This window comes from Ambystoma mexicanum, chromosome 13 (assembly GCF_040938575.1).
Source record: "Ambystoma mexicanum isolate Mex_15411 chromosome 13, UKY_AmexF1_1, whole genome shotgun sequence".
Taxonomy (NCBI): Eukaryota; Metazoa; Chordata; class Amphibia; order Caudata; family Ambystomatidae; genus Ambystoma; species Ambystoma mexicanum.
In genome coordinates, this window is record NC_090938.1 from 525,915,973 (window position 1) to 525,931,699 (window position 15,727).

The window sequence follows — 15,727 nt, forward strand, 5'->3', positions numbered from 1 at the left end:
GAAACATGCAGTGGCAAAATCTCCCATCCCCCTGAAACCTACAGCAACATCATTGGCAGAAAAGCCCCTTTAATGTCGACCCTGGGAAATGCCCACACAGTCTATGTCCACGAGAACATGCGAGGGGACAGAGAGATTTGGATAGAAAAGTTGTGAGGAGAAAAAGCAATGAATGCAGGAAAGCAAAAGGAAAAGGAAAGGAGTAAACAGAACAGGGATCAGTTGAGTAGAGGAGGAGAGAGGATAACGACAGCAGGAGTAGAGTTAAGAGAGCAAGCTCAAGATGAAGGAAGAAAAAAGCGACCAAAGAAAATAGGAGTTGAAGTAGGCATGTAACAAGCAGGAAAACTAGAGGGAGCGAAAGTGAATAAGCAGGCCAAAGATATATGCCGCATACAGGAAAAACAGGGCAAGCAGGATGAAGCAAGCAGAAGAGAAAGGCGTGGAACAGAAGCTGGAGCGGGGCGATCAAGCCAGGCACTCATAGCGCAAGAAAGAGGACTTGAGCAAGGCCGAAAACGAGACGAGCATCAAGAAATGCATGGGTAGTGGATGTTGGAGGGGGTGATGGGATCTGAAGAGGAAAGAATGTTTGAAATCGGGTTAAAGTGAGCTGGAGAGGGATGTCTTGGATAGAAGAGGGATCTAGAAAGCTGTAGAGGAAGGAGTGGAGCAAGCAGGAGCGGGGTAGATCAAGCAAGACAAGCATAGCACAATAAAGAGGGGTGGCAGAAGCAGAAAAGGATACGGTCTGCAAGGCATGCATGTGTTGAGCAACTTGGAGAGGAGTGGGGGATCTGACAAGGAGCTGGAGAGCAATAAAGGGAGCCAGAGAGGGGTGGAGCAAGCATGGGAGGGCTGCAGGTAAGGGGGTAATGAGCAGGAAGAGGATCGACTAAGCAAGGCAAGGTGTAAATAGGAGAGGAATACTGCACACACGACAAAGGGGGTGAGGACCAGGAGAGGGGTAGAGTGAACGAGGGAAGATGGGCATAGAAAGTAAACAGGGATGCCGTACGCAGGGGCGTGATAGAGCGATATCCAGCCTAGAGCGAGCAAGAGAATGTTAATGGGAGAAAACACTGACTGTGAATGCTCTGGACTCATAGATGTGTCCATTTATTCCTGCCAGAAAGCAGAGCAGGACATCGAGCTGTTGAAAAAACAGGAGGCAGCCGCAAGAGAAGCAGAGTCCAATGCACCAGCTAAACCGGAGTCGCAAACACCCAAGGTAAGAAGCCCTAGATCACGATTCCCGACCTGCAACATAAAGTTCCACGTCCCTCTAAATGCACTGTGGGCCGCAGGGCAGAGTGAACGGCTCCACAGAGGTCTGGCATCCATAGTTACTCTTTAGTATAGAAGGATAGGCCTACATTCTGGGATTTAATACAGAATGTTGAGCGTCCGTCAGTGGGAAGAATGGTCACGCCTAGAAACACTTGTGTACATCCGCGTTATAAATGACTTATCATATCATACCTCCAAGATTAGGTTTAAGGTTAGAATAGCAGGCCCTCATGGATAGGTTTTAGTTCTGAATTCTAGGCCTCCACTGTTGAGTTTTAATATAGAATGGCAGGCTGCCTTCACGGTTGAAGTTCAGAACAGAATGCTTGGTTGGGTTTAAGGAGAGAATTCCAGGCCTCCATGTGTGGGTTTTAGTACTGAATGTTGAGACTCCATCACTGGGTTTTAAATCAGAATGGAACTGTAGGCACCCATGGTTTCGTTTTAAGTTAGACTAGCATGCCACGATGGTTGAGGTTGAACACGGATGGTAGGGCCAAATATAGGGCTCTAATAGGGAAGGGCAGACCGCCGACACGGTTGGGTTTCAGTACAGAATGGCTGGCAATCTCCACAGTTGGGTTTTAGCAGAGAATGCCTGTCCTCAGTGGCTGGCTTTCACTACATAATACTAGGCCTCCTTGACTGGGTTTTAATGCAGAATGGCAGCTCGGTTTAGAACAGAATGCCAGTCCTCCATTTCTCAGTTTTAGTAGAAAATGCCTGTCCCCCATGTATGGGTTTTAGTAGGGAATGTCAGTCCTCCATGGTGGGTTTCAATACAAAATGCCAGTCCTCTGTGGCTGAGTTTTATTAGAGAATGCCAGTCGTCCGTGGATGGGTTTTATTAGAGAATGCCAGTCCTCTGTGGCTGGGTTTTATTAGAGAATGCCAGTCGTCTGTGGATGGGTTTTATTAAGGAATGCCAGACCTCTGTGGCTGGGTTTTATTAGAGAATGACATTTCCAAGTAGGTAAGCCAGCCTCTAGGAACATTCACACTTCCCCTGCCTTCTCCACATAAGACCTCCTCTGGATCCGATTGGCTGCTCTGGGGTCTCCTCAAGTTTCGTGGCAGGGGGAGAATCAAGTTACTAATCAAGAACAGTAGTTCTCGAGCAAGGCTATCCCCCCTCAGACTCATAGGGAGGTCTCCAATGCTCCCCAGATTACCACGTTACGAGTGTCACATATTAGCTTAAAAGCAAATCTAACAGGCTTTCGTGGTGCCGAGAAGTCTAGGCCAATGTAAGACTGAATGACTCTCTTCCCTAAAGGCCTTTGCATAATGAAGTTCTTGTATCGAAAAAAACAATAAACAGATGTATTAATGAAAAAACACTTGAAATAAGTGTAAATGGGAAGTATTTCCAAGACAGAACAGTCAGTAGTGAGTAATATTCACAGCTCGTGGCTCGGAGCAGAATAATCTTGCTGGAGATTCATTGGTAGTATATTCTATATTCTTTCTGTATTCTCACTGCCAAAATACAGGACCACAGGCTTCAACAGCATGATCAGAAACCTCATTTGGAATGTCCATAAAATATGTTGCAGGACTATAGTCCCCCAGTTCACACCGTGGATATCCACGCAGGGTACCTTGATACGGATGAAGGCTTCCATAGAATAATACTTGGGCTGGACGGTAGGATAGTTCCCTGCAAGTTCTGGTTGTCTTGCCATAGAAATGTGTTCATAAACAGACCAGCAAGGGGTGGGTTCTTGACTTCTACTTGCCTGGTCACAATTGTTCTCGCCATGACAGAATCAGAGAGCTTGGATCCCCAGTTAACATAGAAGGAACAGAAAGGCCTCAACTGAAGGTAGAGTGGAGGAAGGGTTTAACAGCTGGGTTAAGGGATTTTAAACAGGATAGAAATGTGTTCAGTGCAAGCAGCTTCCCTTTATCACAGCGTTGTCCTCTGCCTTAGCCTTTTCAAATGTTTCTCTGCAGTCTCCGGCTCTAAGGGCAAAGCGGCAGCAGGTGGACCTGATTGCAGAGCTAAAGAAAAAGCAGCAGGGGAAAGAGCCACTCATGTACGAGGGAGGAGATGGCGCCATCGAGGACATCATTACAGGTGAGTCAGGACTGGAAGGTTTCCGGTGATTCGGTGGAATCGAATCTGTCATTGGAGAATTGGTCGAATTTCTTTTTTTTTTTACAGGTATTTTTTACTGTATATATATGCCATGGTGAGACCCCCTCCCGCAGCCCCACCTTTACCCCCCTATATTAATTATATCCCTAAACCCACACCCTCATATATATGCATCAAAATGCACACAAAAGATTGCAAACAATTCTCCGGCGACCGATTCAGCCACGCAGTAATGGACCAATCCTGACTGGAAGCAGTGTGATGTGGCGGGTCGGTGTGATCAGGGGAGCACACTTCATCAATGTTAAGGGCAGTGGCTGTGCTGTTGTATTGCTGCTGGCGGGGCATGCAGTGACACTGCCAATCACAAGAGCATTGTGAATGTGTAGGATCTCGTGTTAATCCAAGTGAGGAGTGTGCAATATCACTTGCCAGCAGAGCAGTTTCATGTATCACGAATGACGGGAGGACACGTAAGCATTATCAGAATGGCCGGTGTCCCGAGTGCTCACAAGAGTTTCCTAACCATTAGTGCAAAGAGGTGACTGATTAGCTCATCACTAATCACAAGAGGTGCATTCCAGACCACTCAAGAACAAGAGCAGTGCATTGCATAAACTGTGAGGCCAGTTTAAAAATCAACATGAGGGGATTAGTATAGCTACTCTCTCCACATTACTGGCTCCGTACTCTGCATCAGTACTTTCCTTTTCTGAGAAGCAGTCAAGTTCACTCAGCAAGAAAAAGCACCAGGTCATTAGTAGAGAATGGCCAAGATCTTGATCTCTGCGTAAAACAGGAAACGTGTATATTCAGCAGTCTACCGACGTTAGGACCCTTGTTGAAATTCCCGCCAAACGTCTTGAATGAGATGTGCCTTTGCAAGTTCTTATGCTACGTAACCACTAACGAGTAAATATATCTCAACTTAAGGTCTTGATTGACAGAATGCCCCACTGAAGTATTGATTGACAGAATCCCTGCCAAAGTTCTTAAGCCACAACTCCAGTCAAGAGCCTTAAAGTGCAGGACCCTTGTCCAAAGTGTAAGGAACCATGCCCACATTCCTGGATCATATGATCTCTGTCCAATATCCTGACCCATACCATCTCTGCCCAATGTGAGATCGATTAGCTTCTTACCCAGTGGCTTAAACTGCAGGATTGCTGTCTACAATCCCGAGCGACAGTGTCCCTCTTATATATTTTTTTTTTTTAAATTTTATATTTATTGGTTTTACAAAGAGCAGAAAAATTGCAAACATTGTTTAAACACAGTTTTACATCCCTCAGGAGGGCAAGTCAGGCACGAGATGCAAATCAAAACAATATGGCAAGAGTCTCTTAGTCGTGCGACAGTCCCAGTTACCCAAGTATGCTTCGTTGGCTGTTTGCCGTACTTCTTTCCCACCCTCCCCCCCCCCCACTTGGTTTATTGTACATCACACATGCAATCGTCTAACATTAGTATCGGTATCGTGCGGTTTGCGCAGGGCTAAGCATTGCAAATTATTGGCAGTCGGACTTAGATGACTCGCTTTTTGTATTTTGTATTGTTTTTTGGGCATGGCATTATCCGGTCGGGTTTTGAGGCTCCTCTGATTGAGAGGCAGAAGGGGGTGAGATGTACGTGTTCTTGAAGTCCATCCATAGGGTTTCACATTTCGCAGATTTATTGTGCAAGGAGGCGGTGATCGTTTCCATCACATAAATATTTGTAGCGATTTTGATCCACTCTGTCTTCCCTGGGGTCAGGTGGGACTTCCATTTGGTCGCTATGAGGGCTCTTGCCGCTAACAACAGCTGGGGGGCCAGGCCCTTCACCCGGAGCCACTCTTCCTCGTCCCTTTCAAGGCCGAACAAAACAAGGTGTGGGTCAAGTTCTCTGTGGATATTATCTATCTCCTTAATCCATCCCAAAACCTCAGTCCAGAACACCTTGATGCGCGGGCAGCTCCACCACATGTGCCAATAGTTGGCATTTTCTCCACATCTCCTCCAGCATTTCGGGCTCATGGATTGGGACATTTTAGAGAGTCGGAGTGGGTCATAATGCCATCTATGTAGGAGCTTTATTGCATGGAGTTTGTACTGGCTGGAGATGGAGGATTTGGGTGCGGCTTTGCACATCAGGTCCCATTGGTCGGGGAGTATCTCTTCACCTAAGTCTTTTTCCCATCTGGCTTTGAGGGGTTTTGTGTTGCCACCTCCTGCTGCTAAAAGTGTTTGGTACATCACGGATATGAGGCCCTTCATTTCTGATCTGGAGTCCAGAAGTTTCTCAAAGGCGGTGAGGTCTCTTCTCAATTTTACTCTCCATTCAGATTTTGTCAACACCCCTTTTAGCTGAATAAAGTGAAATGTCGATAAGGTACCTATCCCCAGTGCCGTTGTCAGGTCCGGTAGTGTAATGAACGAGTCTTTTTTCTGGAGTTGTCCCACCCTTTCAAGGCCCGCTTCATACCATGACTGGAATCGCTCCAGGTTCGGAATATGGTCATTTACGCCAGGAGACCATAGGTGACTGAGCGGGGATGGCCAGGTGGTGACTTCTCGCATCCCTTTCCCGGTGTGCCATATGTTCCATATAGTAGTCAATATGGGGTGTTGTTTAATTCTCCTCTGCACCCGTTGGTATGGGGACCAGAGCCATTCTGCTACCGTGGCGGGGGACATATAGTGGTTATCCATCTGGACCCATTGCAGGTGTTTGTGGTCCCTAAAGTGTGGGATTAGGACGCGCAACTGGGCAGCTTTATAATAATTCCGTAAGTCAGGAAGACCCACCCCCCCTTTCTCTATGGGGAGAATAAGCGTGTCATATGGGACCCTCGGTCTCCTCCCCTGCCAGATGAACCGCAGCATGGTCTTCCGGGCCTCGACAAAAAATTGATTGGGTATCGCGATCGGTAACATCTGGAAGGGGTATAGAAAGCGAGGGAGGCACACCATCTTGACTGCATTGATACGCCCCAGCCATGAGATCGTCAGTTTGCTCCATCTCTCGAGATCTCTTTCAAAGCTTCGGAGAAGCGGGGGGAAGTTGGCCTCGTAGAGGTCGTCTAGGGTTCTAGTGATCTTTATACCCAGGTATTGTAATGTCACATGTTCTATTTTAAGCCCAAGGGAGAGGAACTTTGCCTCATTTTCAACCGGGGCACCTCGGAGGGGAAAGAGGATGGACTTAGACATATTCACTTTGAATCCGGAGAATCGACCGTATTCTTCTATTAGGGCTATGGCATGAGGGATTGAGGTCATAGGTCTGGTTAGATGTAGGAGGATGTCATCAGCGTATAACGCTGCTTTGTATTCGATCCCTCCCAGCCGCATTCCCTCTATTCGGGAGTCGTCTCTGAGCTTTTGTGCCAGAGGCTCCAGGGAAAGTGCGAACAGGATCGCTGAGAGCGGGCATCCCTGCCTGGTCCCCCTTTGCAGTTCAAACCACCTGGAATATTCTCCATTAACGAAAATTGACGCTTTGGGAGAGGCATATAGAGCTCGTATCCCATCGCAGAATTTGGGGCCTATCCCCACTTTCTGGAGGACTGCACCTAGGAAGTCCCATTCCACCCTATCAAAAGCCTTCTCCGCGTCAAGCGAAAGGAGGGCCGGGTCGTCCCGAAGGTCGCGTCCGGCGTGGACAAGGTGCAGAGTCTTGCGCATGGTGTCGGCGCCCTGCCTGCCAAGAATGAATCCGACCTGGTCGGAGTGGACTAGTTTGGGCATTAAAGTTTCTAGTCTGGCAGCCAATACCCTGGCATAAATCTTTGCGTCCAGATTGAGGAGGGAAATGGGGCGGTACGATCCACATAATTTGGGGTCTCTACCTTCTTTAGGGATAACAGATATGAGGGCTTTCTTAAAGGAATCTGGGGCATTCCCAGAGCTCACTATCTCGTTAAAGAGTTCCGTGAGGAAGGGTGACAATTGATCGGCGAAGGTCTTATAGAAGCCGGCCGTGTAGCCATCTTCGCCCGGAGACTTCCCTAATTTGAGTCGTTTGATTGCTTCTCTCGTTTCACTTTCAGTTATGGGACTATCAAGGAGTTCGGCTTCTGTTTGTGTTACCGTAGGAATGGTAATTAGGGACAGATAGGACGCTATGTCAGGGTGAGCCGATAGCAGCTCTGAGGTATATAGATTTTCATAGAAGGTGGCAAAACGCTCGGGTATTGAGCAGGGTGTATGTGTCGTGGAGCTAGTGGGGTCTGATATCTCCTTAACCTTGCGTTCCTCTCTCCGTTCCCTGAGCCTAGCAGCTAAGAGCGCATCGGCCTTGTCGCCTTTTTCATAGTATGTTTGTTTCAGGAATTGCAATTTCCGCACCACCTGGCCATGTTCCACCAGTCGTAGTTCTTCTCTTTTGCGGTGGGCCATGTCTAGTTTGGCGGAGTCTACCTCTGTTCCATCTCTCAATTCGCTCTCCAGTTGGTGTATTTCACTGCGTAACTTGTTTTCAACAATCCTCCGCTCTCTCTTCTTAGAGGAGCCCTCACGTATTAGCACGCCTCTCCATGTAGCTTTCCCAGCTTCCCAGATCACTTGTTTGGAGACCTCTCCATTGTCATTTGTCCTGAAATATTCTTCAATCTCGGTCTCCATTTCTCCCCTGAAAACCGTGTCGGCCCAAAGGGACTCATTGCAGCGCCAAGATCCTCCGGCGACAGGCAGATCAGCCCAATCGACATCTGCCAGTACCATATCGTGGTCTGTCCATGTAATCGGAACTATACTGGAATGGCTTGTGGACTTCGCTAAATCAGACGAGAGGAATATATAGTCTATGTGCGTGAATGTGCCATGAGGGTTCGAGTAGAAAGTGAAGCCCTTTTCGTCGTGGTGCTGTGCTCTCCATACGTCACGTAGGTCGTATAACTCCATCAGGGCAGCGAATTCAGTGCGGGCCCCTCTATGCTGATTCCGCGTGTCGGGGTTGCCTGGTCTCCAGTCTACAGATGGATCCATCCACTGGTTGAAGTCGCCTCCCACAACGAGATGGCCTGCAGTTTCCAGCACTATTTTGGGGATCGTTTTCCTGAGGAATGCGGTCTGTCCGGTATTGGGCGAGTACACTGTGGCAATCGTGACCTGAACCCTTGCAATTTTCCCCACAATCAAGAGGGCTCGTCCGCTCACGTCCGACCAGGACTTCTCTAATTCAAACCGAACTCCTTTCTTAATGAGGATTCCAACTCCTCCCTTTCTGAGCGGGCCAGAGCCCCAAAATTCCGTGCCTCCCCTAGTTCCCAGAACTGTCCGCTCCCCACCCCTCGCAAATTTCGTCTCCTGTATGAGGAGAATGTCTATGCCAGACCTTCGAAATTCTCTATGTACCAGTGACCTCTTGGTGGGAGAGTTCAGTCCTTTCACATTGATTGACCCAATTCTGAGAAGGCCCTTGCCCTTGTCCTTCTCATGCGATGCCATTGGCGGTTTGTAGCCTGGAATCATTCGCCACCAGAGTCCGGGAAGGCCTGCAGGTACCCTGTGTCATCGCAAACGCGACACCTTGAAGCGATTGTAGTGATATTTGTATATTTCCCAAGTGTTCATTATCTCTCTCCCCTTCTCTCGTGTCCCACCATAATCGGTGGCGTTCGTTTGAGCGTAGGAATAGGGTGTGCTGCGTCGGCAGCCGTTGACGGCGTCCGGAACGGACAAGGTGGAAACGTATGGTCCGTTGGCGGACCATCAGTAGGAACCGTCGTCCCACGGTCCCGATCATATTTCCCATCGCTACTTAAGGGTGAGCCCCCATCTTCTTTCTCCCTCCCCCAAACATTATACAGTTTCAACAACAGTAACAACAAACAAGTGAAAAATTCCAACGTTACGTGCGGTTTACTGGTCTCTCCACGGGAGTCCTCATCACTTTTCGGTCCGGAGGGATGCCCCGCCAGCGGCGACATCCGTTCAGCGGGGTCCGCCATGTAAGGATCTCCGCGGGAGACAGTGCAGCCCACTGTGACCATGGTTGTGGTCAGCTCAGATTTCGCCCGGGTCCCTTGGCTCAGGTCTGCTCGGGGGTGTTGTTGGGGCGTCTATATTTTCTTGATCCCTTCACCCTCTTGCGCCTAGGGCCCTGGAGTTCCCATTGCATTCCCGGGCGCTCGCCGTCGACACCTTCCTTGCTTCCCTGGTTCGTTCCAAGGAGATCGGCGATACAATCTTTGATTTCTTCTTCGGAGCGTAGGATCAGTTTTCTGCTACCATGCTCGAAGGTAAGCGAGAAGGGGTATCCCCATCTGTACCTTATATTCTGGTCTTTCAGCCATTTCGTCAGGGGGCTGCAAAGGCGTCTTAGGGCTAACGTCAGTGAAGATAAGTCTTGGAAGATGGTGATTTGCGCGCCCCCCATCGTGAGCGGGCCACCAGACCTGGCTTTTTCAAGAATTCTGGTTTTGTCTTGGTATCGGTGGAATTTGGCCAGTACAGAGCGCGGGCCGCCAGGCGGTCCTCCAGCTCTGTGTATGCGTTCAGTCTTAGGTTCATCAATGTCTTCGTCAGCTGTTAGTATTTTGATGATGTCGTGAATGGTGTCTCCGAGGTCTTTCTCAGTTTCACCATCCCGTTCCGGAATGCCGAAAAAACGAAGGTTATTTCTCCTTTCCCTGTTTTCCAGGTCATCCATCTTGAGCCTTGCCTCGATCTCTCTTTTCTCAATGTTGCGAATTCGTACATCCATCTGAGTTTCGAGGGTATCAATCGAAGTCTGATTATTCTCCACGCTTTCCAATCGTTCCTCGAAGCTGTCCATTCTCTGGGTGATTTTGTCGATTTTGCCGCCAAGGTTGGCACTCATGTTTTTTATTTCAGAGAGTAGAGTGGCAATGTCTCCTTTGGTGGCCGCAGCACCTGCCTCCGATGGGTCCGTGGCCATGGTGTCTATGTTCCTAGAGGGTGCGGGGGATGGTCCGTAAGCGAATTTGGCCAGTTTGTGGCGCGGGTCCATGCGCAGAATCTCGGGTTGGAGGAGGCACACGCCCCTGGATAGGGGGCCCTACCCTCTGGGAGGATGCACGGGTAGCAGGCTCAGTGTTGTCACTTGTTCTCGGCACTTCGTGTGGTGTGGGCCAATTCCTCGGGTCAGGTCAGCGGGGGGTCACGGGGTAGGGTATTGCTGCCATGCTCACCCTGGGCTGGGGTCACCTATGCGTTCTAGGAGACCTCTGTTGGGACTTTCTCTGCCAGATTGCTGGGAATCCGTTGTACGTGGAGCACGACGTTTGGGCAGTGTTTGGTGTCCCCAACGCTGGGTTTACACAGTCCAGAAGCGTTCCTAGGCAGGGGTTGCCCCGTGTGCAGTGCTGGGGTAGCAGGTTACCCTTGTTCCTTCAATATGGCGTTTGGCACGGGGAGCGTATACCAAGGAAGCCAGTAGTTAGGAGCATGTGGGGATCAGTCTTTCATACGGACCGTGCCGTGGGCTGCGTCCTTCTATGGATACGGTGTCTCGCGGCCTCCTCAGCCTTCAGGCGGGCCGTCTCCACCTCTACCGCAAGGAGGGAGGGTCTAGGGCCGTGCGCCGTGGTTCAGGGCTCGCCGCCGGGATCTGGCGCGGCCCGGTGCGTAACGGCACCTCGGTACCCCCGGTGGAGCCGGGGGCAGCAGCACAAGTATGGGGATCTGGATCCAGCAGGCAGCAACTGCAGGGGTCGACGCCCTGCTTTTCCTAGAGCGTGTCCGATTCTCGGGGCACAGCTCGCAGTTTCCGGGGCACAGGCCACAACACGCACCGTCGGCAGTGAGGAGGTGCGCGTGTCACGCGGCGCCGCCGGGGCACGGGGTCCGGCGCCGCGGAGTCTCGCAGTGGGGGTCCTCACTCACCCCGTGTTCATATGCCGGTCCCGGGGGGGTGTCACTTTTTGGGGTTCCGGGTCCAGTCTGCTCGGTAGGCCCAGGGCGCGGACCGTCACCGCCAGGGAGGCCCGTCACAGCGGTCGCCGCTCTCGGGTCTTCCGTGGTGCAGCAGGCGGGCGCTCCTGAAAACGCCTCGTTCTCGGTGAAATCGGGCCCTATTTCCGTCGGGTTTCTTCTCCGCTGCGGGGGGGTCTCTTCAGATTGTAGATTTTCGCACTTTCGCGGTGGGGGGGTCCGTCAGCGGGGGCTCATGCCGCTATTTCGTGACCATAGGGGCGGTGCTCACACGGAGAGGACGTTCATCCGTGCGCCCCCTGGTGGCCAGTCCCCCTCTTATATTTTTAACATCATCAAAACATCTGCTTGGTGATCATGTTTCAAATAATACACCTGACCATTTGCTGTTTTATATTGCATTGTAAGACCGGGAGAGTTTCTTTAGTGAAATATCTGTGGTACTAAGCCTCAGCTTTCCAATAATTATTGTTTAACTGGTGCAGATAATAAACTCACCACATAGAGAAGCTTGCATCTCTGCCTTTTCTGAACCTCTGGTCTCTGCTTATCTGAGTCTCAACTATCCTCTACAGGTTCATATATTCTGCCATGGGACTCCGTTGTACCCAAAATAAAAACTGGACGCAAGTTAAGGTTTTAGTTTGAACAGTGACCTCTTTTGTCTCGTGATCTCAGCCTTCATGAAAGCACTCCCTTCTGCTCCCCTGACTTTAATCTGTCCTTCTAGCACTCAACTCAGAAGCTTCAAGGGTCCCCATCTACACATGATTCACTAAAGAGAAATGTGTGTTATGTATTACACCCCTTTGATGGTTGTTCAATGCTACTAATTTCTGTAGCCAGAGTCCCACCATGTGTCTGCTTGCTCTGATTCTCTGCAATTAACCTTTTCTTCTGACTGCTGTCCTTTCATTGTCTACTCTGTGCTTTTCTTTTCACGCTGTCTCCTCCCTGTCTGCTCTCTAATTTCTCCTGATTAGCCTTGAAGACTGTGCCTTTCACTGCTCGCACAGGGAAGCGCTCCTCGCGACTCTTATATGACAGCAGCTTCAGCGACGAGAGTCCGCACTAACTTCTGCCCTTAGGTAATCATTGAGTGAATGGAGGTAGTCAATTGCAAATGATATGAAATTATGGTCATTTGTTTATTTGTAACATCTGACAGTTTAAGAAAGGAGAATGTGGCTGAGCAGAGGATGTAGACATTTAAGTACAGCGTTTTCTGTCACTCAGTTTTGGTTAAGAAAAATATAACAAATTACAGGTTCCTAATGACTGAACAAAAACACAAACCTTTTAATAATCACAGCTTTCTGACTGAGAAAACCAATTTAAACATTAATTGCTCTTAGATTAGCATTTCACATTACTTAAAATTGTTGTCATAGACTTAAATCTGCATTGCTCCTGAAATGTTTTAAGGTTACCTGTCAATTGCTTGCTAATTAGCATCAAATTGATTATAGATCATGATTAGATACCAACTTTACAGCTCATTTGGATTTTAGATTAATGTATTGTTACCATTCACCATACCCTTTGAATTTTGTTTTACTGATTTCAAATTCTGTTTCCAATGTTCTTTACATATCGCTTTAAACATGTTAGATTTGTTTAGATTGTATTTAATCAGTTTTTGGATTACATTTAGATCCGCTTTGGATACTGGGTTTGGTGTGTTTTCAAGATCACTTTTTTAACTATTGCTTTTTGATTAGGATTATCTTATTTTGAAATTACTTTAACCTGCATGGGATGTAACAATGTTATTTCCCATCAGCACTGAGGGGCAGAGATGACAAATAGAGTGTTCCAATAGTCCACAACCTCTCCTTTCTTGATATGTCTATACATTTATTGCAAGGCACTAGAGGGATTAAGTTCACCTTTAAATTGTGTATACATTTTTATATTGAATTTTGAGTATTTGTTTATCAACTTTTGAAGTTACTTTTAGAATACATTTTGTAGGCTTTCAAATTGGTTTTCAATTACTTTCTATTAATTGTAAATTTAATGTTCATAGAATTGTGTTAGTTTGCTCTTTCGTATTGCTTTCACATTATGGTTGGGTCCACTTTCAAGTATCTTTTTCAGATTATATACATTGGTATTACATTTAAATTGTTCTTAGATGTGTGTATATATATATATATATATATAAACTGTTCTTAAATATTTATTGTAGATTGCTTTTCAGTTCCTTTTCAGTGTTGCATTTCTTACCTTTTCAGATCTCATATAGATAAAATGAAGGTTATGTTTAGATTTTTAATTACTTTAAAATCTCCTTTGAGATTATATTTTTCTTATTTGTACAACAGTATAACATGTAAATTTTTCTTGTTGTTTTAGCAAATTTAAAATATTTCATGTTGTTTTACTCTTCAAATAATGTGAGGTATTCCTTAAAGATTATTCTACATTTGGCCTTCAAAGACCTTTAGATTTTTCATGGATATACATTTTGATTGCTTTGAAATTTCACTTTCACTAAGTATTTTAGGTTAGGTGTTGGTATATTCATATTGTCCTTAGATAATGATTTAAAATGGGTATAGTTAACATTAGTTTGAGTGCTTCCAAATTACTCTTAATGTCATTTTAGATTCCTTTTTGAATGTGTTCAATTCATTTGGATTAATTTGAATATACTTTCGAAATAATATTTGTATTATTCACGAGTAGTAGATTACATTTACATATTGCTTTTACATTATATTTAATTTGTATTTGGAATACCTGTAGACCACATAGATATTTTTAAGTTGTTTTAGATTTTTATTAAATTAATTTTATATAGTGATTTCAGATACATTTAGAATATGTTTACAATGTTAAGATTTTGCAAATGTTTCAATGTGTCTTTTAAGGCTAAAGGTATGTTTCATTTGTGGTACTTTAACATTATTTTTAGGTGGCTTTAAGATTGTTCTTATGTTCATTTTAGATTGTTTTTGTTTATGACTGAGATTATTTCTAGTGGCAGTTTGGTTCCATTTTGATTATGCTTGTACACCAACATAAGACTAGGTCCCTGGAATTTGTGAATAACTGCATAATGTCTTATTTAGTATATATTACTGAAAATACATTTTTAAGAGATATTTGAAAACAAAACACCAATAAAATGCTATGGGGACTGCTATTAAATTATCTTGTCTGTACTTGGTATTTGCGCTCCTGTGGAGGGGGTCATTTAAATACCCTTTTACATACTTTAGTATGATGCCTTGGCTATGCAATATATTTGAAGGCAAGATTTCAGGCATAACAATTTGAAGACATCACCAATGATGACCAACTCGCCACATTATTTAAGTTGTGAGGGAGCGTGTAGACCCGAGGGTGGGGGGGTCGGGTTCTGATGGATTTGCCTGGGCATACTCTGGAAGTCACATCTTTAAATATGATGGAAGCAAGGCATTACATAAAATATGTTTAAATGTCTCTTTTCCTGGGCCTTAAAAGCAGTTGTAGATGATGTGAATGGGGCTGTTGTAGATCTGCAGTGAGAAAATAACGTTCACATTTAAAAAAAGAGGTGAGCAGGCACCACCTTAATTTATATTAAAGTAAGATATATACTTTTTATAAGATATTTGGTGCCTGCCAGTAACCACAATTCACAAAGGGGCCAACCAATCTCAAACAAAATGCAGGGAAACACCTTCAGTTTAGGCGGCTCCCGTGTAACAAAAAGTTACTGTATGCTCAAGTGTTATGCATATAAATTATAGATACTTCAAAATTAAATACATCCTTTAATATTAACACATCTTCTTCAAACGAGGGGGGCGGACAGAATGGACCAATGCAGCCTATGCAGCCATTGCAGAGTTTGCGTCAAGCACTATAGGTACATTGTGTGCCACTGATGAGCGAGGAGATGTGGTTCTTCTTATGAAATGGATCTAATCTGCAATGATGATGTGCACATACATTGAAGACACACAGACATTCGCAACACACTTCTTCAAGACAGAGTTTTACCCTGACGAAGGACCTAAGAAGTCCGAAATGCATTGGCCCATTCTGTCTGCCCCTTGTTCGAAGATGATGTCTTAATATTAAAGGATGCATTTAATTTTGAAGAATCTGTAACTATAATTTTCATACATAACACATGAGTATACAGTAGCATTTTCTTACAAGGGAACCGCCAGTGCGGAAGTTGTTTCGCAGCTGTTTTGTTTCAAAATAACTTTTACAGACATCTGCTTTAAAGTAAATTACCTTTGTGCTTTAAAACTCATAACGTTATCCATTCTCGCTATTACTCACATAATAACAACCACTGTAATCAATTTAATGTGATAGTAACCATAAGACATGTAATTGAATAAAATAGAACATACCCTACTTCTGTCCTTCAAAGTAAACAAAATTACATTGTATTACTTCAGAAAACAACGGCAGATTGTGCAAGATGCGTGACAACTATCATTACACATTT

At 46.0% G+C, this 15,727-nt stretch overlaps 1 protein-coding gene across 3 annotated transcripts in view; it reads left to right on the top strand.

Annotated features, from left to right (window-relative positions):
- FMNL1 (formin like 1) overlaps positions 1–15,727 on the top strand; it is a 593,200-nt gene that overhangs the window by 562,709 nt on the left and 14,764 nt on the right. For 2 of the 3 annotated variants that reach the window (XM_069634230.1, XM_069634228.1), the window contains exons 24-25: positions 1,133–1,231; positions 3,247–3,370. In XM_069634230.1, the coding sequence (XP_069490331.1) occupies positions 1,133–1,231; positions 3,247–3,370 (223 nt within the window). Of the gene's footprint in view, positions 1–1,132; positions 1,232–3,246; positions 3,371–12,251; positions 12,357–15,727 lie in introns of all 3 variants that reach the window. The other variant, XM_069634229.1, reaches the window with a different exon arrangement.